Source organism: Brachycentrus maculatus, unplaced genomic scaffold (assembly GCF_059751285.1).
Source record: "Brachycentrus maculatus isolate JH-2025_06_01 unplaced genomic scaffold, ASM5975128v1 h1tg000010l, whole genome shotgun sequence".
In the NCBI taxonomy this organism is placed as follows: domain Eukaryota; kingdom Metazoa; phylum Arthropoda; class Insecta; order Trichoptera; family Brachycentridae; genus Brachycentrus; species Brachycentrus maculatus.
In genome coordinates this window covers 726601-754561 of record NW_028280764.1, presented here as the reverse complement: position 1 = coordinate 754561, position 27961 = coordinate 726601, and the positions used below count along the sequence as shown (strand labels likewise).

At 29.3% G+C, this 27961-nt stretch overlaps 2 protein-coding genes across 4 annotated transcripts in view; one reads left to right on the top strand and one right to left on the bottom strand.

Moving 5' to 3' along the window:
- The first annotated feature begins 737 nt into the window (after positions 1 to 737).
- Positions 738 to 16077, top strand: l(2)34Fc (reeler domain-containing lethal (2) 34Fc). Its single transcript, XM_088261463.1, has 4 exons — positions 738 to 886; positions 6486 to 6828; positions 13379 to 13479; positions 14536 to 16077. The coding sequence occupies exons 2-4, from the start codon at positions 6487 to 6489 to the stop codon at positions 14603 to 14605; spliced, it is 513 nt and encodes a 170-aa protein (XP_088117589.1). The 5' UTR covers positions 738 to 886; position 6486; the 3' UTR covers positions 14606 to 16077.
- A 152-nt stretch (positions 16078 to 16229) lies between these two features.
- LOC148313520 (MKRN2 opposite strand protein) overlaps positions 16230 to 27961 on the bottom strand; it is a 31262-nt gene continuing 19530 nt past the window's right edge. The window contains exons 1-6 of one of the 3 annotated variants that reach the window (XM_088261434.1): positions 22547 to 22858; positions 21304 to 21462; positions 20474 to 20605; positions 18306 to 18383; positions 17386 to 17557; positions 16230 to 17075 (exon numbers count right to left, since the gene is read on the bottom strand). In XM_088261434.1, the coding sequence (XP_088117560.1) occupies positions 16809 to 17075; positions 17386 to 17557; positions 18306 to 18383; positions 20474 to 20598 (642 nt within the window). In that variant the 5' untranslated portion in view covers positions 20599 to 20605; positions 21304 to 21462; positions 22547 to 22858 and the 3' untranslated portion in view covers positions 16230 to 16808. Of the gene's footprint in view, positions 17076 to 17385; positions 17558 to 18305; positions 18384 to 20473; positions 20606 to 21303; positions 21463 to 22546; positions 22859 to 27961 lie in introns of those variants that run through there. The other 2 variants (XM_088261442.1, XM_088261450.1) reach the window with 2 other exon arrangements.

Genomic DNA, 27961 nt, shown 5'->3' with positions numbered 1-27961 from the left:
AAGTAGGAAAATTTAATTTATTGAATATTATTTATCATAATTCCAGACACTTGCTAGAATATATATATTTTTTAAATATCTTAATATAAATAAATAAATTAATTAACAAACACTCCAAAATGGCATCAAGTATTCAATTATTTTATATATTAAAAATGTATTTTAAAATAAATTTGAATAAATTAGAAATAGATAGAAATTAAAAACACCTTTAATTTTATATTTCATATGCATATAAATTTGACGACTAAATGAGATTTTTATAGTGCATTGTAGAGATCAACGCATATTTATCAAATCTAGAAAGAAAAAAACTAATTTGATTTAGGCATATTTTTTTTACTACCGTATTGAATAACCAATCAAATAAAATAAATATTTATTTGTCACAAAATCAAATTATGTGCTACAAAAAATATTGTATGGATACTAATTATTTTGGAAAAAACTAATAAATGCGTCAAAATATCCAAATTATCAACCATTGCGAAATTAACTGAATTTTGATTTTCGATGTAAGATATCTGAATTATTGCCAACTAATGCAATATTATATTTAAGTATATTTGTAAAATATTTTGTGCATATTGCTAAACTGTATAGTTACATTGAATCAATAACTGGTGATGGTAATGTTATTTTTATGGATGTAGTATACTTTATCAAATATTTATATATTTATTACGTCTGCGGTACAATAAAGACCTCGTAATTACTTAATTTATTATAAATCCAGCATTTTGCAGAAGCATCGCCATGCGCCACCGCCTTTACCCCTTCCACGAAAGTTTAAAGTTTTGACTGGAAATGTAAAAAGAACGCGTTCGAGTCAGAGCAACACACTGTCCATTTTGAATTCGTTCCGGAAAGATCAATCTAAAATCAGGCAAGTTTTTAATTTATTTTTAATTAATTAATTATCATCTATTTTACATCATATTCTTATATGTTGTTAAGATTTGTCAAATTAAATTTTACCATTAGTATGCAATAATTCTCAATACTCTTTTTTAGTGTTATATTGTAATATAAAATATAAATAAATGTTTAAATATTATTTCTTATATTTTTGTATATAATAGTTTAGGCATAGTTTTATTTGAATGCTACGCATAAGTTTTTTATTACTTACTCTTTTAATGAATAATTATTGTCAGGTTGCACAATATATTCCTTTCTTTGTTTTTTATTGAAAATATCTGAGTTTTTAATCAAAAGGAGTCTTAGCCACAGAACTACATTCAATACAGTTTAAATTTTTGAAAAATATTTCAAATAATGTGTTTTAATTATTAGAACATGGTCTTAATTTTTATTCATGGTAACCTACATATGTTATATCGAATAAGAAAAAAAAACAAGTTTTCAGATTTGATACTAGATATAGATTTGATATTTTTATAAAATTGACAAAAATTATGTGAAATATTTTGATACGGACCTATCTAAAATAGTCAACGATTAAATACACAAACTTATATTAAAATGTCACTTGATAATTTTTCACAACATTTACTACTTATTTTACATTTACTAATGCGTAAATGATGAAAAATAACAAGAAATTTAAATATTTGGGCACCCAACCTTTTATATTAAGTCATAATATGTGCCCAAATATTTAAATTAAAATATTATGTTAAAGATATTATTCTTATCATTTCAGTCGCCAATTAGGGATGTATTACTCTTATTATCTTATCTTATTGTCTATTTTACTTATGTGTATAAATTAAATTAGTAATATGAGGTGCGATTTGAATTTATTTTTAATATCATCGTGTATTTACTGGCCTACAGTTAAAAAAAAATAATAGGGATCTACCGATACAATATTAATTATAATAAATATATGCTCACGTTTTAAGTACTCATTAACTGGTGAATAATTATTAGAGTACGGTATAAAGACAAGAAAAACCTGTTTTTCTGTCAAAATGCTTTGGTGCCTTTGTATGTATGTAATATGAAAAGTTGCGAAAACTCTTTATGGCGAGGTCAACACGCGACGGTCACAACACAATGGTGTGCTGAAATTCATAATTACCTTAAAAATTATTCTTATTACTATTTTTATTTTAAATTCTATTAAATGTTTAACATGATCTAATTTAAAATTGTTAACTAATAAAATAAGTAGCTGGTACCTAATCATAAATATTGTAATGTAAGATCGTAAAGTCATCTACGTGTTTTTACCAAATAAATAATAAATAGTTTTTTTCTATATAAATAATAAATAGTTGTAGTAATCTGAGTTAAAAAAAATATTTAGGAAATTTTCCCAATCACGTGAAGTTTATACCTAATTAATTCATGCGGATAAATATAAAACCTGAACTACATACGAGTACTTATTTGAAATTAACCTTTTTATAATAATGAGATATTCTTTTTTTTGGCAATGTTCTTAAAACCTGCTCGTCGGTGCTATTTTTATTAGTCAGAAGATGCTGGATTATCCGATCAATGACCTTATAACAAATTGATTTTTCATAAGGAATAAAAACACGCATAAGATTCAATGACTCGAAGTATTAGATATCTATTCATATAAAACATATGTTAGGTATTATACACGTCGTAACATCGTTTCGTAAAATAAACATATAAAAATATTGAGAATTACATTCCCTCGGGATAATAAAGGATAATTTATTCAAGTAACGAATGGTCATAAGTTTATATATAAGTAAAATTCCAAAACAGAAAAATTACAAAAGAATAATTTTAAGCTACATAATTGAAATTGTAAGAAAAATCTCATTTAGGTAAATATTTTAAATATAAACCATAAATCATGTAAAACGTTAATAAATGGATTTTTTGGAATATTTAAAGTTTAAGTCCTTACCATAATATTCCAGGATATAAAAAAGGCCTTTTGAATTGAAAAAATATACCTATATATAATAACAAAATTTACAACGGGATTTGGAGTTCAGATTTGGTTTTCTATGCAAAACACGATTTCTTTTTGTAAATATTATTTTTACGATCATCGTATTGCTTCGGATTGGTTTTGTTCTATTTTATAGCAATTCGTAAGATGTTCACAAATATGTTCATATCAAGTTTTTTTGCACAAAAAGTATTTAGACGTTTTTTTCCATAATTTATAAAATAAATCAGGATTATATTACACGAATTAAAAGTCTATTTTTTAAAACACAGCATTCCATTGTTATTTTTACTCATTTTCGAATTAAGCCTCACATATAAGTTATGAACTTATATTAAAATGCTCTGTATACTAAGAAAGTACGGAAAAAAGGTATGTGATGTAATAAATTGAACAAAAATGAACTTTTATCCCGGGATCATTTTTATTAACATTAAAAAAAACTTGTTATACTTTCTGATTTTAATTTATTTTTATCTATTCAGTCATATAGTTAAAATACAAATCTTTATACGTATTATACGTTTAATTTTATCAGGTTGTATTTTTTTCAATAGGTACATAAATAAAGTATTATACGACCTGTTAACAGAATTGGGTATCAAAGTAATTGGAAGGATTTTTTTTCTTTTCTAGTGATTAAACTTGTCAATATGTAAGGAGGACAAGGCTAACCAAATTTACCAAACTCTTGTTCCATAATACAACAGCTTTTTTCATTTTAAGTTTATTCTTCAACGGGTTTTTGGCCAATCTATGACTTTATTTACGATGACAAATTGACAAGTCTGACAATATTTCACAACATTTATTTATCTTTCTATATTACTTTTTTTTTATTTATATTTATGATAGACGAATACTTGCATAACCTACATAATTTTTGCTTATGTAGTAATATGTACATCTGTAAATACATATCATTTATCTTCTCCATTTTATAAAGATATTATAGTAGGTACCATGTTTAGAGAAAAAACGAAATGTACGTAATATTATCTAACCTCGGATTTTTCCTACCACCAATTTTTATGCGAATACAAGATATGAGAATATGTCAAATGAGAACTTAGTTTTTCGTACAATTCCATAAAATACACATTTTTAATTTTACTTACATACGTTTGGCCCTACATAATGGACTCAATACACAATGCAGAGTTTTCTTAGGAGGTATCAAAGCTCTGATTAGATACATAGTAAGTAATGACGTTTAATACAAATTTGACTCCAGATCACACAAAACCCAATTTTTTTAGCAATTTTCCATATAAAGCATCGATTTCAGCTCAAAGTTCACGTTTCAACTACGTAGTGTAGATAATTTAAACTTTACTTCTATTTGGTGGAATAAATCATTTGTTTTTTTTTATTCTTACCTTAAAAATCTGAATTATGTTCCTGAAAATACAGATCGATAGCTGGTTAATGCTAAAGTCGTTAGAAATAAAAGCCCCGAAGTAAAGTTCTGCTTCACGTAATTAATGCGTTATTTATCCACTATAATCGACCACCTGGAACAGCGACCAAGTTTTGATTTACATGCGATAAGCCGGCAAAGGAGCCATCAGCTTCTGTACATAAGAGGAAAGTGGTGGAGTCGATACACTCTCCGCTCTCTGTCCCAATTATTGTCAATATCCACAACGAGAATGTATTTTTTGTCAAAAAGTCAAAGCCGGTTTGTATTTGGATTGACAACATGAGATCATGTCGTGTTTGGTGTTAATGTAAATAAAAAAAACCGCTATTTTGCAACGTTTATGCCTCATACCCCTCCGTGAAAAACACATCGTTTTGTTTTTTTTTTACCTTGATATACAAAATGTACAGTATCGAACAGATTAATTGAAACAAAACTTTTTGCTGTTGTACTTTCGTTAAAAGTTTTGTAAAATCTTTTGTTTATTAGTTGTTTCACAAATTAATATTTAGTATGATCTCATTGGGCTTTTTTCACTCTTCTTGGCATTTATTAAATAAGATTTTGGCACGTGGATGCCATTTTTTTTTTCGCCTCGAAACCATACCTGAATTATGGACAAAATGAGCTTTTCCACCGTAGTGCAATCAATTTTGAAGAGCCGATTCTTACAGATTGCCAATAGATTTCCAATAAGATTATGCCTGGCAAAATAATTGACCACTCCAACACAGTTCATTGTTTTTGTGTGAAAATTTTCATAATTTTTTTTGGATATGTGGCAGGGGGTTGAATCCTGCTGAAATATTTCATTACCATTTGACCTTTGTTTTTGTATATCTGGTAGCGTCCTTTTCAGTAGGATTGATTGATACCTCTCACTATTCATCATATCAGTCACTGAAAGAAGCAGCCCTGGTCCATAGTAAGAGAACACCCAAAAACATTTTTTTTAGAGGGAACTGAAAATACAAAAAAAAGTTTAACTTCAATTAATCTGCTCGATACTGTATGAATATATAACATTACCAAAAGTTTAGTTCTTCGTTTCTATTGCGATTGTTCGATTGTACCGCATCTTATACCTACATAGATATTTTTTAAACCTGTTTTTTTTTAAATGTTATTAAAGACACACTTAAGGTATACCGTGTAATATTACCTCTTACCGGCCTTTTGGCCACTGTTATGGGAGACTTATTCAGGGCTTCTTCAAGGTAAATATGTATGTAGTATTCTATTGTTAACAGTGACCTTAAAAATACCTTAGTTATCTCAACTCCAATGGCGAAATCTGTACTTGCAACAATTTTTCAGTTGGCTAATTCCAGACGGTTCGTTTTAAAGGACAATCGTGCTTCTTATTATGATGTACTTATGTATAATGTTATCGTCCGTAATTTCCAAATGTTTGTGTTATGTTTATAATATCCTGTTCGCCTGTGGTGTAATGGTTAGCATGTTAAGCTTCCGTGCTGGAGGTCCCGGGTTCGATTCTCAGGGGGTGAAAATAAATTTTAGTGATTTCGCACTCTAATATTACCCTGGACTTGTCCCTGAAGCGCAGGTGTGATCTTCTTGCCTTTATATTAGTAAAGATAAGAATAACATTGCGTCAATACGATGCAGTGCCTTATGCACCATTGGGAGCGGATAAGGGTTAGAAGAAGATATATATATATATATATATATATATATATATATATATATATATATATATATATATATATATATATAATATATATATATATATATATATATATATATATATATATATATATATATATATATATATATATATATATATATATATATATATATATATATATATATATATATATATATATATATATATATATATATGTAAATATATATATATATATATATATATGTATATATATATGTATATATATATATATATATATATATATATATATATATATATATATATACATATATATATATATATATATATATATATATATATATATATATATATATATATATATATATATATATATATATATATATATATATATATATATATATATATATATATTATTAAAAATTTAAATTTCTTGAAAAAAGTGCCGTAACGACGTTCCATTGGAAAAAAAAGCCCTGGATATGTTATGTTAATCCACTGATCTTTTGTTCCAGGATGGCCTTCAAAGTATGTTTCCTCGCGGTGTCCGCCCTGCTGGCGCTCGCGGCTCCGGCGTCCGGCTATTCGGCCGGAGCGCCCGAGGACGCGTGCGAGGACATGGTGCCCCAGCACGGCACGCCGGCCCAGGACAGCCCGGCGCCCTACACGCTGAGCACCAGCCGCAAGGCCATCCGCTCCGGGGACTCCGTGGAGCTCACCATCACGGGCAAGGGGGCCGGCGACAAGATCCGCGGCTTCCTCGTGCAGGCCCGGCAGGGCAACACGCCCGTGGGGCAGTTCAAGGTGCCGGCGGGAGACAACTTCGTGCAGCTGGTGGACTGCGGGAACGGAAAAGCGGTAAGGAAGATTTTTTTAAAAAAAACATTTTAAATATGTCTCATCAGAGACGAACTATTTTTTTATGATAAGAGAATATGAGAGTCTATTTCAGAGCTTATGACCATCATCGGCTAGCTCATTGTTCCGCAAAGTGTGTGCCGCGGCACACTGGTGTGCCGTGATAATTAGTTGGTGTGCCGGGGAAAAAAGTCTAGTTTTGTGAAAATAACACAATTGCTCCAAATTTTGATTGCCTGTGCTCAGTTAAGTAGGCTCACATTTCGCATTAAACATAATATGTTACCATAAATGGTAAATATGCACCTCTGAAATTTCTGAATTTGGTAGGTGTAACTTGAATAGAAAAAGTTTGCGAAACACTGGGCTAGCTTAAGGGTCAATAAAAAAAATTGCAACTTAATTTTCTTTAAACCACAATTGTTTTTTTTTTGCTTAAAATAGTACCGTTTTTGTATTGAAAAAATAAGTTTTTTTGTGCGCATAGACACGACAGGCTACTAGAATCATCCAGATTGCGAGTTACCCTTATAGGCTTTACACAAAGCTTTGCATACTGGTGTAACGTTTACCATTCTGCACTATTATTGAAGTGGTATACATACGAATTAAAAAATATTGCTTTCCTTAAATCAAATTTTCAAACCAAATAATTCAATCATTTTTCTTCATTAAAACAAAAGATTTATTGTCCATTTTGGATTATATCTCGGCTTTGAATTGATTCCCATCAGGCCAAGAATTAAAAAGCGTATTCCTATTTATTGCAACAATAGAAGAATAACTTTTTTATTAGAACACTAGCGGTGCTCCATTAAATGCAGTACCGTTCGCTGCATTTTACAGTTTAGTGCTGAAAATCATGTTTCTATTACAAAATATAAGCATATTTTACGAGAGATAAAAAAGAGATATTATACGAGATTCTGCTCACTATTATAATGTTTAAAAAAACACAAATGTCAATGCACCTACTTGACATTATTACTAGCCATAACGATGGCATCGTGCGGTAACCATTGTTAAGTACCTACTTTTCTCTGAAAATTTATTCCATAAGATTATGGTTATGTAAACACGTTTTGACTAAAATGTTTTTTTAACTGTTATTTTATAAATTAATTTTCTGGGAGAGTGATAAATCAGTAGAGTGTTTAGCTTTATTGCGCAAGTGTCATTATATAATATCATATACTTCCACATTAATCGCAAATTTAGTCTGCACGGGCGTAATACCATAGTTATGTGTTAAGTCCACGGATGGTCGTATTATATAAAACAAGTTTGGCTAGTCCTCTTAAAGCCAGTATTATTTTTTTTTGAAAAGCGGTATCGGCATACACACCTGCTTATTAAAATATTTTTTGTCATCGAATTTACATTACATCTAAAAAAAATATATTGCTTTTCTTTGCTTCAGTTTTAATGGTAATGTTTCGTAGAATTTATCCATGTATAATATTATGCGTTGAAATATATACGTCAACCAGTTTTTTGAATAACATAACCAAGTGATCAATAACAATGGATATATGACGTGTTAACTAAGTAATATAGATAACTTTAACATTACTTCTGGACTTCATTTTTTTATAACTTACAATTTAAAAAGTGTAGTTTCTATATACATATACGTGTTTAAATTTTTGTTTTGTTTAATTTTCGCTTTGGCTAAATGAATATCTCAATAAATGAAAGACGAAGAGCGAAATGATTTATTGTTCATAATTGAAGACTTTTGCGAATGGGTTGATCCCGTATAAATTATAAATGCCTTTACACTTTAGGAAAGATTCATCGATATAAATTTATCGTAATTTTATTTGAAAACGCTATGTAGGTATGCAATCTATACATAATGCAGGTGCATACGTTCCTTTCACTTTTCGTATTTCGTTTCGTTAAATTAGTACATTGTACTTATACATAAAGTGTGAATGTACCGAGTTGCAATGAATAGTGAATAGTGAATAGTAATGATAGGATGCAAGTTGCAATTTTGCAATCCAAGGTCCACGATTAAGTTCTCATTAAGTTTTCCGAGACACGATAAGTAGTATTATTAGCTCTCTGGCATCAATAAATAAACACAAGACATAAATATTATAGTAGTCGTTTGGTTCACTGAACATGTGAAAATTAAGATTTTAAAAGGGCTTCACCAAGATGCCGAATTGCGTAAGTGATCTTGAAATAAAAGCAGCTTTAAGAACATAAATGATGAAAACTAGGTGATGTAATTTTAACAAAAAAGTGCATATTTTTTTTTATAATTATGAAGGTAGGCACTTGTATTCTATCTTCCTTTTAAGTTTATTTATTTCGGTGGATATACCATTATTACATATTTTTATCTATCTTATGATTAATATATTTGAATAATAAGTTAGTTCCCCAATTATGTACCAATAATTACAAATTGTATCTTTGGACGATTTAAAAAAAAATATTATCAAATTAAATATTTACGTAACACATAGATTCCTATCGATCATGAAATTTATTTGGATATCGACATTTTCAGTAAACTGATAATACATTTCAAAAAATCTAAATATTAAAAATCGATTCAGATGTTAAACTCGTACATTATAGTGCATTGCGCTTGATTTTTTACACACCATCATATTAAAATAATAAAATTGAATCATTATAGCTACACGTTTTGAGACAAATTGAGATATTATAACATTAATATTTAGAAACGTTTGTGTACATATACATTATTCATGTACACAAACACTTTTATGCGCATTAATATTAACACATATGTATGCAGTAAGGATAATAGGCATTTATTTTTTATCTCAATTTTTTTATAAGTATGCATACAAATTCCTTATTGCAATTACAGAGATTTCGGTATTCAGTTTTTACTGAAATTATTTCGTTCTCTCTACACGTATAAAGTAAATACCGTAGATTTTAGATGTTCTATATACGATATACATGATAATGTGGAAAGTGCATTCAACCTCGCCGAAATTCGGACTTTGATCTACCAGATTTCGCAGTACCTACTTTTACAGTGAAAAGCTCACTTGACCAGCAAGTTTTTTTCAAGTTGTAACGCTTGGAGTCGTATTTTTTCAAACCCGTTTTGCGTTCTAATAACCATTTATATTTTATATTTTAATTTATTATGATTTATGTATGATAAATGCGTTCACAATATTGTTAGGTTGTTGCTACCCAGTTGTCGATTCATGTCCTTGCTACTTTTATGGCATAATATGTTTTACCAGACGATGAAGCATTTATTTATTATATTACTTATTTCTCCACAATAATGACGGTAAGTAATGAATGTATTATGGCCTGGTACTCATGTGTGCATTTTCTTTGTAAATTAAGGAAGTAAATGCAATTACACTTACTGATATTTTAATTATTTAATATTCCTAAATATTGTTAAAAACTGTATCAGACACCGTTTATTAAGTATATAAACATGTACGTACACGTGTTACGAAACTATAAACTTCTAGAGTGTGGACTTAAAAAGCAGTTAGTATATCTTTCTTTGTTATGCTTATCACATAATACTGTATTGTTAGACAAAGTATAATACATATGAAATAGGCTAAGGCATTTTTTTATAAAGCAATTACATTCAAAGGGAGTCGATCGTACGCTCACTGTTTTGAGTGATTTAGTTCCAGTGGTACCTATGTAGACTTGGCTCAATATATCCGGAAAAATAATAAAGTGAGCTTATCCAGAAAATTCGGAAAAGTCGCCCGTAACTTGTACCCAGATGCCTGTACTTGTAAAAGCTTTTCGGCCTCCGTTGGTTGGTTTATATATTTTTCGTTTTGTGTTGTAAGAATAATAGCAAAAAATATTTATTATGTACCATAAATTAGGCGTTAGTATTTTAGTTACCTTTTTTATAGGAATGAATTATTTATTATTTTCTACAGTGTGATTTCTTGCTAAAGCTGCATTTTTAGAAGATATACATGAATATTGTATATGATCACGACGAATAATAGCTATACGAATATTCAATCTATTAACTTTTGTTAACCTTGAGTTCGCCATCATAATTCTATTGTTTACCTTAGAAACCGATTATCTAAATAACGGTTAACATTGGCAGGTACCATAATATTCATTTGTATAAATAGTCACTGTATTATCAAAATTCAATCATGCTTGTTAAATTACTTTTTGTTGACAAGTTCCATAGTAATAATTTAATTCTATGAAACGATGAAGGTTATTCTTATTTGTTTGGACACGAATTGATAAAAAAAATATATACATACAATCGAAAACCCCGCAAAATAATTAAGTTATTATTTCATGTACATTTTACAATGTATTGTGTCTTAAATACAGATTATGTATCTCCCTTCATCACCCTATAAGCCTGATAAAATTATGAGAGTGATGTAACCGTCAACAAACCAAATTGGATTGTAGGTGGTCCTGCGGTTAGAGTAGTGGACTCTGTCTCAGAGTTTCTAGGTTCGATCCCACTATGTACCAACTTGATTCCTATTTTCAAACACAAATCTTTAAAGTCGACCTGAAAATATTATTACGTTATAAACACCAAAATATTAATTTTTAATTTAAGTTTTACTTTTCACATGTATTTGAAAACGATGTGGAATGCATCGAAACACGTGTCACAATAGATGTTAAGAAATAGTGATATTTACCAAGTAAACCGTAAAAATAAAAATCGATATATTTGACCGTAAAGTGACCGAAGCCGAATCAATTAATGAAATCACAAATATTTATTTTATTAAACATATAATAAACCCGATATAAACTTTGTTCTATAGCTACAAATTAGTTATAATAATAACACTTTACATTAACCCTCTTCTAAAGGGTTACTGAAAAATATTATTATTGTGTATATGGGATGGTATTAATGATTCAAAAATATTTATTTAATAGCCCTAAAAGTATCTATCGAATTTATTATGTAATAAATATTAGTATAAATATATTAACATAATATAATTGATTGGCCCAGATGACCTACGCAGAACCCGTTTTTGTGTTGTCCTTGGTACCAGGTACAGCAACGAAGGTCGTCATGGTTTATTACATCGAGCATTTTTTTTTTAAGCCATAGTCCTCGCTAAAATAACCATGTAGTTTGGTGTTTACAAAAAAAGTCATACTCTCAACACGCTTAAAAAAGATTTTAAAAGTAATAAAAAGGCAATTTTATCAATTTAAAAATACGTGTTTTTTTTGTCTCAATCAAAAACAAAATTTCAATAGCACATTGAGCCTTATCCCATACGTCGGTTTTTAGAATTCGATTTCGGAATACGGTATTTTCATTCAGGAGGAAAACTGTAATGGTGAGACCTTACTTAAAGTGAGGGATTTATTCCAATTGGTTTCAGAACCAAAAAAAACAGAAAGGTCATCTACAGACGTGAATACCTTTGCACGTACCCACTATTATGATCAAATGTACCGTGAGACTACATTATGAGAAGTAATAAAGCAGTGAAATTGTGCCTCATTCTGGAAAATGCGAGGTTTTACACTCTTTTTACTATCTTTCTGTTCGTATTTATAATGTCAAAAAATAATCATGTCAATCATCATTTTCGTTTGGAAAATTCACTTATCTTAAAATAACAACATGTTGATTCCGCACAAAACCAAATCAAATATCTTGGAATCCCGAGTTTGAAATATTTTTTAGTAAAGTTTTTGTTCTATTCGGAATTCGTAAAACGAACGTGTGTTACGAGCGCAAAAAAAATGCTGACGATAACGGGGCGGAGCGAAGGGTGCTTGGCGCCACTCTGCTATCTGAAAATAAATTTTAATGTATGCCGTTTAAAATCCGTAGCGTGCCATTAATTTGTTTCTTATCCATATTCTACCATTTGATCAATCAATTTCACTTTACAAAATAACCATCCTAAATCTAACAAACATTCTTTCAAAGATTCATATATAATGTAATAAATTTTTTTATAATAACCTTTGTGAACATTTTTCAATAGAAAATAACAATGGTTGCTCACTCGATTTTATGGATATTTACCAGAATTGGTTACATATTTTTTTTCGTTAATATATTTTAATTGTTAATAATAAAAATACACGTATCAATATTATTACTTGTAATCAAATTTGAATAAATTATCTATCCTTACCTTACCCAACTGAGATTCTTTAAAAGAAATTCAAACATTATTTACTATTTTTTAAACATAAAATTAAGCGAATAAATTTATTTTAAATATCTGCTTCTTCTTCTTCTTCGTGGTATAGGCCTTGTGGCCTGTTTTTAAGAGGGATTAACCGCCTGCGATGTCGATCCATCTCTTTGGTGGTCTGCCAGGGAGCCGTCTACCATGGGGTTGGCCGTACAGTGCGAGGTGGGGGAGTCTGGATGGTTTCATTCTCCTCACATGTGGATACCATTGTCTCCTTCGTTGCCTTCCCCACCTAACGACATCTTCGATCTCGCATATTTCCCCGATCCTGGCGTTTTAAATGTAAATTTAATTTTTTTTAAGTAATTCAATGAGCTTTACCAATCATCATTTGTTTTCAGAATGCTATCACCCACAAGAAGCATGATGAGAACGAAGACAAGAGGAGCTTCAAGGTGACCTGGGTGGCTACTGATGATATCAAGAATGATATTGAATTCAGGTAAGTGAACATGTTGGGTCCAACTTAGACAATTTTATACGCATACGGGTATACAACTATTAATTGGTAATTGCTCCCTATTCTCCTTTTCTTACACACTATTCCTCCTCCGTTTCTTTTCCCGCAATGTACATGTAAGTAGTAATGTTCTTCACTTAATTCATCTGTATTCAATCTAACATATTCCACTTGTGGATTCAAGAATCTAGACTACAGGATTGATCACTTTGCCTCTACATTACAATTTTATTGACACTGTGTCGATTCAATGCAGTACCCTATGCACCATTATGTACAGTGCCAGATGGATGGATATAACATGTTTAATTTTCCAAATAATATTATACCTAATTGTATATACAACTCCCATGTAAAGTCCACTATAGATTTCTAATTTTACTCGTATGTAGATTGCATTTGACATATTAAAAAATATTCTAAGTAAAGGTTTTTGTTGTTGTGATATTTGGCCGCCTCCGTTGTGTAATGGTCAGCACGCTCGGCTACCATTCTGGAGGTCCCAGGTTCGATTCCCAGGGGGGGTCAAATAAATATAAGTGATTTTTTCACTGTAATATTTATTCAATATTACCCTGGTCTGGTGCCTGAAGAGGAGGGCTGATCACCTTTCCTTCATGTGTAAACGATAACACTGCGTTTATATGACGCAGTGCCCTATACACCATTAGGATGCGGATAAGGGTTAAAAAATATATATATTTGCATATTATTAATTCCTCTTCAGATATTGTTTTATTTTTTGTATGAATACAATTATTATTATTCCAGTTTTATCTTTGTAATATATGAAAAAATGGTTCAACTAATATATGAAATACTGGATACATAATTTTATTTTTTTAATGAATTTCAGTTATTCGTAAGTTGTTAAACGGGGTTCCTGTTTTAAGAATTATGTAAAAAACACAACTAAATAATTTACTATCATAATTTTAAATGTAGGGGGAAAATATTTTTGGTATTTTTTTATGTGATTTTTAATTAACAAATTATATACCTGTTTCATAAATACATTTTGTTATTATCTCTCGACAGGGCTACCATCGCTCTCAATGGCGGAAAATTCTGGGTCGGAGTTACCTCAGAGAAGGTCAAGATTCACTAAACTACCGAGTACAAAGAAGTTCATCTCACCTGAAGATATTAAGAAAATTTCAATAATGATTACTAGAAAACAAGTAATTACTGATTAAATTACTTCATCCTTATTTTGGTTTCTCTATATGTACAAGGATAAATGAGAATGTTCAATGATTTTCGATAATTTTAACTTGCAAAAGCCTCATACATATTATGTTTGTTATTATATTATTTTTAAACTCAGAATTTTGTTACCCGTTTATACATTTTTTTATTGTAATTCAATAAATGATTTTATATTATTTTATCGCTTATTGTTTTGAAAATCTTTTATTTTGGCACTGTGTATAAATACAAGGACAAAATCAAACATTTTATTTCCTTGTATTATCCCGATTATCTTATTCCTTTGGATTATATTTTTGACACTATTAAAGGAAAAGGGTGAATTAAAAGTACATTTTGATAAATAAATATTTATTGCATTTTCTAATACTATTAATAATTTGTATACATACTGCATAAAACAATATTTTCTCCCAGTTATTCAATCCATGAATTAACTTTTGGTATATTTCATATATTCATATATTTAGTGAGTATCAAACAATGAAAAAGTGTTCTTCAAACATATTTTTTATGTTTTTAAATATATAGTTTAATTCTAATAAATAATCTACTAAACATTAGTAAGTAAATAATTTTGTTCTCTATTAGCTATTCGCTATAAGGACAATAATTAAGACAATTTCAATGATCTGTATTGAATGAATGACTGACTTTATCCTATAAAGTGACATTCGGAGCCTTTCTGATAGACACAGACTCCCAACTACAATAATAAGTCAAGCCAATAATGACATTATGTAAATAGGCATGCCAAAACAGTCAAATATTTGTTTTGAAGACAATCTAATAAGTTTAGAGCTTTGTTTAGAATTTTGTTTAGTTTTGGAGGCAAAATTTTCCTTGTTCATCATACAAGTACATATTACTCATTACCAAGTTATATTGAAGACAAGATTTCTGGATATCTGGGAGAAAAACTAAAGGCACCAGAAAAAACATGGCATTGATTACATACTTCATAAGGGAAAAAATTCCCTACATTATTTACAATATGTATTTATGAAACTAATAATAAATGTAACTTAATAATACTTCATTTACATAAAATATAATATTTGGCAAAGTGTTATTAATACACTACATTTATGTACTTTGTACCATAATTTAATTATGGGTATAAGGCGTTTGTTTTTAACTATGAAACTATTTTGAACTATTTTGATTATGTAATGTGTCTGCTTAAAAGAAATATAGTGAAATATAAATGCTAAGTCACTGGATAGAAAGAAGCAAAGGAATAAGTCCGATTTTGCAATATCTATATTTATCCGCCTGTATACATATTCCAACTTTTAGTTCAACACTTTTTTTTTAAATGATAAAGTTAATAAAAACACGAATGTCAGCCAAAATATCGACCCACAAAAATGTAATACCGATTAATATATAATGAAATAAATTAATATAAATAAAAATATTATTTAAATTTAATACTGATAGTTTGAACATAAGCACAGTTCAACCTGTCCGGGAGTATGGCTGTACATATCACGGCCATACCAAATTTTCCTCATAGGAGTATGGCCGTACATGTACGGCCGATACAAAACATGATTTATGACATGATTTATATCAAAACATGTTTAAAACATTATTAACGGCAAAATTATCGAAGTTTTGATAAATCATGTTTACTGTTGTAAATAACAAAAAAATATTCAAGAATATATATTTCTCATAGCATCGACTATAATATGAAATTATAAAAATTAAAAATAAAATATCAAAAAAACTGACCCCCAAAATACAGTTTTGTCCGCAGAAACTCACTCCCCGACAGGTTAAAGAATCACTCGCAAGAGAAATCCAAGAATACTAATTTATACATCATAAATTGTGACTGCCCAGAATTAGATGTGAAAATGCCAATAGTAAAAAATAACGTATTAACAATTTTATAAAAAAATAAAAATTAAAGACAAGGGTAGAAATACTAAAGAATATCGATTAAAATTTACCATCTCAGATCAAAAGACTTTACATTGAACTAGATGTTGCATTTGTTTGTGACATGATATGAAAATAGAAAAGAAATATTAAATAAGGAGGAATGACATGAAATTGCACAATAATATTTTAATATAATTATGTATTGACGATTACTGGTGTCTTTTCTCATGTCTACCCTTCCCGTCTTCCCAATGAATAAATATTCCACTATCGCGAACTCTCCGATACAGAGAAATATATTTCCCGGCTGCAGTGGTTCGAGGAACAATAAACTTTTCACAGAAAGTTGTTCTGCACGCTGCCGCTTCCGACATCTTTCCACAGTTTACTTCTCTCAAAAATGCCAGCACAAATGTATAACAATTATAGGATTCCTCTTTGTAGTTTTCTGGAGTCCAATATGGTTGTTTACATATCTAAAATTGGAAGAAATAAAATGTTACAGAATTGTATAACGATGGAAACTTTTCACATAATAAAAGGTCAATTAATACTTTCAATGGTGTTATTTGAGATATTTATGTTGTTGAGATTCGAAAATAAAATAATAAATCTAGATAAACACAAATTTAAAAATGAATACACATATAATGAACTCTAAATTTTCTCTAAATCATACAAACATAAATTTTTATGTGTGATTTACATACTTTATTTAGAGACTCTGCCAACAATATGTGACATTCAATTTGTAAGGTTTACCACACATCTGATGCAAAATTATACCTGCTCTAGTGTTTCATCCCAGTGGTCCACCCAGGAAAGCGGCAACTGCCCTATAAGAAGACATTGATCCCAATTTTCTCCTTTCCTCTGAAGTCCCTTCTTATCGAATTCAATAACTTTACATGAAGATGTTGTAACACCAATATGTAGATCCTTGGAATTGAAGTATTCACTGAAATTGATAACAAAACATATATTTACATTTATTTGTGCACATATCTTTCTCTGCAGTCAGCACAAGTTAAAGTCTCACTCGCTGAGGGCAAGTACACATGTTGCCCGTGTATCTTAGCGGTTTAATGATGTTCAGTTAAAAATTGCATGAAAAAAAGGTTTGAAAATATCGTTGATCAAACTCATGATTGAATATTGAACAATTAACTAAGAGAAACATCAAAAAGTTCATTTTAGGATTTGAAAATTTTGTTATTTTGGAGAGGCTTATAACATCAACATTATAAATGATGCAAGTTATGTGTGTGGAATATAAAGTGTACCTTTATCAGGTAATGTTAACTATTTAGGTTCAAGTATAGGTTAATATAATAAAGTTATAATCTCATATTTCCGGGAGTCAAGTTTGAAGTTTTACAATCAACACAGTGACAAATTTTATAATAATGATCAGTCTATTTTTGGCTCGCTGAATGTGGTGCTAATTACTGAACTGTTTGCAAGTTCAGTAATATAATTGGCAGTGTAAAACACGATAAGCACAATTTTTTTTACAAAAAAATTCATTGGCTGAGGAAAACAAAATATTTATTATATGAACGTCCAAAAGTGCTTTTTATCAATAAATTTAAAAAAATACCCATTTAACCTACAATACCAGTTTACTAAAAAGTAGTAAATAAGAAAAAACAAATTAGTAAAATATAATAATAATTTTAAAGTAATGTTTTTAAAAAATTACGTACTTCAAGAAGTCTCCTGTTGTTGGTTTTATTAAAACTGCACACGCATTCTGCGATGCTTTAACAAACGGGAACGGCACTCTGAAACAACAAAAGAACAAATATTGATATTATGCTTCTTAAAAAGCGAATAGGAATAAACGGTGTTTAATTAGGGGAAAATAAAAATATTAGTGCTTTAAACATATTCTAGAAATCCGTGAATTATATAAAGGGTCCGCCAAATAACTTTTTTTTTTCAAAAACAGGGCGCAAAACATCGAGTGTAGCTTCGGCTGTGTGGCACGTAGCGCCGTCCTGTTGAAACCAAATGTTGCCAATATCCTCCTCTTCAATTTTTGTGAACAAAAATCCGTTCAACATGGCCCGATAACGATCGCCATTGACTGTAACGGCCACTCCTTGCTCATTTTCAAAGAAAAATGGCCCAATTATGCCTCTGGACCAAAATCCGCACCAAACAGTGACTCGTTTTGGGTGTACCGGCTTTTCAATGTATGCGTGCGGGTTTTCTGTGCCCCAAATACGACAATTTTGCTTGTTTACATACCCGCCAAGATCAAAATGAGCTTCATCCGAAAAGATGATTTTTTTGGCAAAATCGGCATCTTCTGTAAGTCGATCGCAGGCCCACTCAGCGAAGCGAAAACGCATTGGATGGTCAGTTGGCTTCAACTCCTGAACCAATTGGACTTTGTATGGCGTCATACCAAGGTCTTTATGCAAAATTCGTCTCAATGATGTCTCCGAAATGTTCAATTGTTGAGAACGACGGTGAATTGATGTTGATGGCGCTTCACGCACACTTTCTGCCACAACATCGATATTCTCGGGTGTACGCACTGTTTTTGGCTTTTCACGCTTTGGTTTATCGATGAGGATGCCAGTTTCTTTCACTTTTTTCACAAGATAACGAACATACGGAGCTGACGGTGATTCTCTTCTTCCAAAAACCGTACGCAATTTTCGCACACATTCTGCAACATTACCATGATTTTCAAAGTAATGTCGCAATATTTCCCAGCGTTGTTCAAGCGTATACACAACCATATTCGCTCAGCGGAAGGATAAAACTAATTATCTGTCAAATCAGACATGAGCTAAGTGTTACCATTCACGAAATAAGCACTAGTTGAAAAAAAAAACTTTAGATGGCGGACCCTATACATACAAATTTATGAAATAAAATACTACTTACTGAAAATTATATGAAATTCAAAATAAAATTGTGTACTTTAATTAGTGTACTTCTATATTATTAATGTATGTACTTCTATATTTTAAGAATTTAGCAATATGGAAGGAAAATATCACAGTTACTAGAATGACGGGTTCTCAATTTATAATCAAAGTAATTTTATATGAGGGAAACAGAGAAACCGAGTTATCTCAAGAATGTCACTTTTGGTAAGACTGACTGACAACTAGGGAAAGGAATGTGATATCATTTCCCAAAAGCGGTGTAATTATTTAGAACAATGATTTTTTATTGTTGTTTAAAATCGTTTTTAAGAAAAATGAGTTGTATTATTGGTATATACATAACTACCGCTATGTTGAACAATATCACATTGGATATTGATCTGTTCCATGTGTCCGAAGGAGTTTTCCGAAGCGGGATTCTTCTACACATTTAACAAGAGTCTACTTGCTTACTTTTTAAATTTTTTTTTTTTAATGTATACGCCTTAAATGTTAGTTTGTAATGTATGTATTAATTATTAAATAAATTGAATTGAATTAAAATTTAATTGAATTGAATATGTCAAATACATATTTTTTTAAATACCAAACCAATTACTTTACTGTGCATTATTTTTGAAATCTGTTTCATAATAAATTTATTGTAGCAATGTTAGTTAAAAGTTAAAATGGAATATCAATAATAGCAGAATCCATCTGAATTTCAGAAAATTCTTTGACACTTTTATTGTACCTTGTATTTCTGGAAAACAAGGATGAAATAACAAAAAACTCGCCAAATTTATATAAATCAGGCATACTAGATAGCTATTATTGATAAAATAAAAAATAAAACATACATTTGATTTTGGAAAATATGCAAATTTTGTGTTTATTGTAAAAAAAAACTTTACCGATAACTAAATACGAGTCAAAGAAAAACAATACAACCACATTATTTTTAATTTATTGATTCATTCTATACCAACCTGAAAGGAAGTAAACCAAAATCTGCAACTGATAAATCAGCTTTGCATACTGGACAAGAATCAGGAAGTTCTTTGCAAAAGACTTTAGGGCCACAGTGTTGAAAGCATATGATTCCTGGTTCCATTTTAAGTCTGGAAAAAATACATACATCATAATTTATATTTTTAAATAATCATATCCTTATACATAATTCATTCTAAAATCTGCACCCGAGTGGGTTTTAATATCGGTGATTTATATATTGTTCATATTGCTGGGGGAAAATTTCTGCAAAAAAACAAGCTTTCCCCTTTGGAACTCGATAGGGAATTTTTTAGACTAAGTGGAATTTGAGGAATGAAATTAGTATATAATGTACCATTATTTCTCCTTAAGGGACTCAGTGATTTGTGTCTAAATTACACAAGTGAGTATAGGCATGCAATCCGAGTGTCCTAGCCATTGCTGCTATACTTAAAGTGACCATACATCCCGTTTTGATCGGGACCGTCCCGTTTTTTGATAGCCCTAACAACATATTTTTTTCGTATTTATACTATTATTCCTCTTAATTTCTTTATCAACATTCTTTTTCTTTTAATTAATACATATAACTATGAAAAAAATATGTGTTTTCATGAATATAATATTATTACGTAAAAATTGGTAGATTGTAGATGGTATTTCCTACATTCTATTCCGCCTCTATCTCCCTTCCCATATAGCAGTAGTATCCTTCACTTACAACATCTTTATCCTTTCAAATATATTTAAAAAAATCATTTTCAATTCTGAAATGCAGAGCTGATGACCTTGCCTTTATAAAACTAATGATAAAATTAACACCTACCCAATATAAGGGTGCGGATAGAAGTCAAAAGAATGATTGAACACTTTGGTTTCTACCCAAAGTTATGTATGTGAGAATATCACGAGCATTAAGTTGAGTTGTGGTCACATGGTTAGTATTGCAGATTCCTATTTTCAAATATAAGTTGATTAGGATTCCCTGAAAACAGTATTAAATTAGAATATTTGTGCATGGTATAATACAAATTATTATTTAAACAGCTCCCATTCACTTGGTAGTTCCACCACCTATTAATAGTAAAATTGATTCCAGGACTGACTACCGTCTGTCTACTGATGTATATAAATATTACAAATGGTCCATGCCTTAAACCAGTAGTAAGAATTTTTTTGAGAAAAGGGCCGGATTAATTTTTTTTAAATATGTATTTTATATTTACAGCTAATTATAAAATTTATAAAGTAATAAGAAAAGCAGATATTGGGAATTTTTGTAGGGTCGGATGAAAATCTTTGCCAGGCGAGAGAATTTTCGAGAAATGGGCAATTTGAAATTATAACATTATTTTTAATTTCAATCATTTTTCAATTACAATACTGCAACGTTTGTTCTATAAAGTTTTTTTTTTTTTAAATTAGTAAACATGTACATATCCACAAAAATTTCGCAATATGCAAAATACATATAATTTCTAACAATTTAAATTAAATAATGTGTGAACTAGGAACACCATTGAAAAAATTATTAAAATAAAGATCGGAATTTTCTCACCGTTTGTGAGCGGAATATTTGGAATACAATGACGACATCTAGCCTTTTCCAATACAGTTAGCGGCCAACCAGGTAAAACAAAATACAAATGCCATAAATTCTGACAGGTCTCTGATCCATAACCTAGATCTTTGCTCTTCCATTGTTCGCAAAGTAGAGCAAAACTTGAACTGTGTTTCAAATAATTCACAGTAGAAATAATGGACGATCATTCGCGTTGATACTTTTAAAGTTTCAAAGAAGGCTTTCAACTATTGATAACAGGTAGATTTCGGCATCGCAAATATTATATCATACTTATTATTCGAGTTTGCAAATTTACAGGTTTCAAACTATGAACATAATAACTTATTAGCAGTCAAGAGACATAAAATTATCAATAAATCAACCAATATACATTTATTTTTGTACATGCCACATTTTTAAACAATTCGGTTTAAATACAATAAAAAATTACTAACTTAATAATAATAAAATAGTAAAATACTTATAAAAAGTAAAGATATCTTACCTGACGGAAGAAAACTTAAAAATCAAGTTCCCATTTTCACGGATTTTTCTTTATGATTTTTCAAAAATACACAAGTTACTTGTAGCGTAAATAAAAACAACATTTAAATTTCTAATAACTGGGCATTTTTGTGTGAACTGAACGATATATTGAATAAAGCGTTACTGATTTTGTAAAACTAGTTCCTTTTTATGACTTTCCATAGTTTTTCGTGTTATAAACAACTATCTAACAAGTTTTCACACTTTCAAAATGCTTGAAATTCTTTTGTTTTGACATAATAATTTCGAGCTTGCGCAGACAGCTGCGCGCAGGCGCGGTCGATTTGAAACTGGCAGAATGAATACAGTCACAGAATACACATAGCATAACTACATAGTACCCACTTAGAAACTTCTACCTGGCTATTGAAAAAGCCAGGTAAAACGTCTCGAAGAAGCTAACTATTCACCGTTTGATTGCATTCCCATTACAATCATTATGAATAGATTGATCTAGAATCTTTATTACCGATCAATTAAGAAAACCAAATAAGGTCCAAAAAAAAATCGGGTAACAAAAATTACCGTTATGAAGTGGAAATATTTATAATTAAGATCAGTTCGGCTGTCCAAACTTAAAACACAGTAAGGGACATTTTTTGTAGTACGTTTTTTTACAAGTGGAATCTACTCGGTCCGAAAATGCAAAAAAACGTACCTACTACAAAAAAATGACACTGTGTTATGAGTTTGGACAGACGAGTTGCTCCCAACGCGCAACGGTGCATCGAGTACTACAACTGCAACGTTATCAATTTTTAAATTTGGAGACTGCCATATTCTTCATTATTGGATATTAAATATCTTCAAGTTTTTAAATAAAAGCAAATAGAATATTTTATCCCTAATATAACAGCTACTTGTCTATGTATAGTTATAATATAGCTATAAAACATATGGTATATAAACAAACTTATGTATTTTGTTATACCTATTCACTCAAATGCTATTAAAAATTATATTCGGAATGAATATTAGATTTTTTTATATAAGCAAAAGAATGCGTACTGAATATATAAACATATATATATATTTATATATATATATATATATATATATATATATATATATATATATATATATATATATATATATATATATATATATATATATATATATATATATATATATATATATATATATATATATATATATATATATATTTATATATATATATTATATATATATATATAATATATATATATATATATATATGTATATATATATATATATATATATATATATATATATATATATATATATATATATATATATATATATATATATATATATATATATAATATATATATATATATATATATATATATAAAAATTGTAAAATATCATTAATAATAACATGTCGTAATATTGATTTCACGGATATGGAATATGAATTATTTCAATAACAGTTTGTTTTCGGTGTCTACAGAATGGTATTTTTAGATGCGTGTATAATTGATTCGCTGGTCTAGACCTAACACCATTGATTCTATGGGGTATTAATGTAGGTTTATGCAAAATGAATAGCGGACTGCGAAGCAGACTGAACAAAAACGAACCTACACGTGTATTATGCAGGTTTATGTACGTCTACGCTCAATACACAAAAATAATTTTCTTTCGCAACGAAATTTTCCTATTGTATTATTTTATAAAAGTAATAAATACTCTATATTATTTTGAAATGCATGGATTCTTTACTTTTTTATAGGGTGTTATACTAATTTGTATTATAGTTTTCAAGAGGTAATGTAATTTTTTAAACGACAATGGAAAAATATCGGAAGAGAAGTTTAAAAAATATATTATTTCAACACAGGAAATGCGAGTCCGAAAACTGTATGTTACACAACTACGCTGTTCTAAATTCTAATAAAATAGTATTTTATAAATTATATACATATGTACTATCTTGGGCCAATTTAAACAGAATTGAAGCATAATACAGACATCAGGCATGTTTTAACGGGAATTTAAATTCTGAATAAATACTGTATGAAATACTAAAAATATAATACCGATATCCATTGAGTTACAGTATATTTATTGTTAGTTCATAGGAGTTATAAAACCACATTTATCTAGGGAAAGCCATATTCACTTTCATATCTTCTTAAATATTTTTGTAAAATCACATATGCAGCAGCCACAAGGCAATAACATTAAAACCAAACATTGCTGGGCCACGTAATGCGCACGTGATGCCGAATGTGTTGCGGAAAACATTCCTGAAAAATGTCTTTCGATTGCAGGACCAACATTCTAGACTTCTAGTGCCAACCAGGAGAGCATTTACGAGTATATGTATGTATATATATATATATATATATATATATATATATATATATATATATATATATATATATATATATATATATATGTATATATATATATATATATATATATATATATATATATATATTATATATATATATATATATATATATATATATATATATATATATATATATATATATATATATATATATATATATATATATATTTATATATATATATATATATATATATATATATATATATATATATATATATATTATATATATATATATATATATATATATATATATATATATATATATATAAACATTTAAACTTATGATCTTGCATAAAAGTAAAATGTATTATTTATTGATTCGGCATTTACTTTGTGGAATGACATGTTGATTATCAAAAATAAATTAAACTCCTAATGAGTTTTATTTCATTACATACTAGTCTTGAAAACAACAGATGTTTTTTTACAGTTTAAAAGTTTTTTTAAAAAATAAATATAGTATTTCTCGTTACAATAAGTTAAAGTAAGAACGTAATTTACATGGGTCTCTGCCTATCCCTGTGGGGAAATGGCTTGATGGTAGTAGTAGTTGTAGATATTTTTTCAAAACACCTTTTAAGCACTGATTTGCTACGGCGTGTTAAGTGCAATAAGCTGTGCTTTGATGGACCATCATCGATTACATTATCATTTTACCCGACACCGTTTCGGGTCGGGTGAAATGATAATGTAACCGAATGATGGTTGATGGGAGTCGCGTCACTAGTCGGTCTCGTGCCCGCGCCTCGTGACCCGGTTCTCGTGGTGCCCTGTGCGTGCCAGGAGGCACTTGAGCATTTCCCATCAGCCGTAACGGTATACGTTTGGATGTATATTTCCCGACCACATACGTAGTACGTAGACACGCTCGTGTTTATTTTCCGTGAGTTGTTTGTTACTAAGAAGTCGACCAAGCTCCAAACATGACGTAATATCGGATTTTGTTCATTTGAGTCTGCCATTGTGTCTGTTATTTCAGTTTATATGGCACGTAACAACGCCGACTCGAAGTTTGATTCACGTCTTTGTCTTAATATGAAAAAGAAACTTACGTTTAGGTATTCTGGAGTTTATTCAGGTTGCAAAAAACTATATAATCGTACAATTTGAACTATAATCCAGAAAGTTTTATTCATACTATTAATATTAATAAATTATTTATTTTTTATTATATATTATTAATATGAATAATTTTTTCGAGCAATCAGACGTGGATTTCTAATAAATTATAGTTGCATAGACTTAAAAAGAAATTCACACAGTTTATATTATCCGAGATATTATACTTATTACAATTACTTATTAGACAATAATTTTTTTTGGTCTTGGCCATGTCATGTATATTTCATACTTCACATTCATTTTATTACTTCCCATCTGCAGACTTGCCTATAAAATAGAAGCATCGCTGTTTTTTTTAAAAGATCAAATGAAAGTTTGTTGCTTAGAATTTCAAATGGTGTCGGATAAAAAATCCCTACATTTAAATTTACTGTCATTTTTTACACTCACCTTTTATATCAAATAAAATTCTCTTTATGACTTTATCAAGCTTTTAAATTGTGAAATTTTGATGTCTATTTTTGTTGGCATAACAATATTTACGTATCATTATCAACGTAAGTATATCAGATAAGTAGCACCCGCATAAAATAATGCTTCATACAAATTCTTAAGAGTTTTTGCGTTACATTTTAAACAACCTCCTCATTTTCAGCAACACCCGAGGGACACTCGTGAATGGTTTCTCCCTTCCTGTTTTTAACGTTCATGGTTGTTACAAAAGCTAAAACACACTCTGTCAATAATTATTTACAGATACCCTTAAATGCTTCAATTCAACAGTAGACAACATAAATTGCTGGGTGTATTGATATATGTACCTACGTACTTTTATTGAATGTAAGAATCCTTTTATTAGTAGAGTATGTTAAATTCGATATTCATCTCAATCAAAAAATCTATGCGGATACTAACAATACATGCTCACCTATAAGAAAAATAAAGCACGTTATTAGAAGATAAATATAATGTAATTTATATTTGAAGCACTAACTTTGTGATTTTCCATTTTATGATTAAAATGTAACTTTGTGTTGAAATCACTATAAAGACATTATAATTTTGTTATAAGTAAATATTTATAGTGATTTTAAAACAAACTTACATTTTAATTATAAATATAATACTATGAATACTTCTCACAAGTTTCCTATAATCATCATTAGTCATCAAAACAAAATGATTCTCTTAAATGATTATTCACAGCAACAATTCCAATTAGATTCGTTTGGGTCTGATCGATAAACGATATTACATATCTTTTTGTAGTACCTACTTTTGTTCATTTTGTGAAAAAATATCTTAAAAGGAATACAATAAAAAAAACATCCTTAAAAACAAATTTGTAACCATTGCGCAATCCTTCGCGAGCTTTTAATTTTATTAGAAACATTTATCCGTTTCTTAATTAGACTTTTTTATCTCACCTAAGGCGATTCGGTCGTTTGATTTTCCTATTATCTAACGAAGCGATTACATAAAGTCTTTTAATTACGCTTTCTAAAAATTTATGTATCGCGTTTTGCATTTAATTTGCCTTTGAATGTTTAAAGCAAACCTCAAAGTGCTTTTAAAATCCATACAATGGGATTTAAATGTTACTCTCATTCAAACCTTTTGACATAATATACATACGGGTGCTCAGAAATGCCAACCTACATAAAGAACTCGGAAGCGTGTCCACAAAATACACTACCAGATCATAATTAAATTTTTTGTTCACAAATTTATCATTTGGAACAAAAATTCATACATACATACTTAATAATGTTGGTTGAATTATTAGTCAAAAATAAAGAATTAAATTGTTAACGATATTTTCAAGCGGTTAATAATTTTGAAAAAAAGTATCTTGTAAACATAAATAATAGGTTTCAGCTGTAATTATTCAACATTCAACTTTCAATCATAGATGGCAACCCTGAAGTATGTATTAAAAATGTAAATGAAGTGCAGTATAGAGAATGTTAAATAATG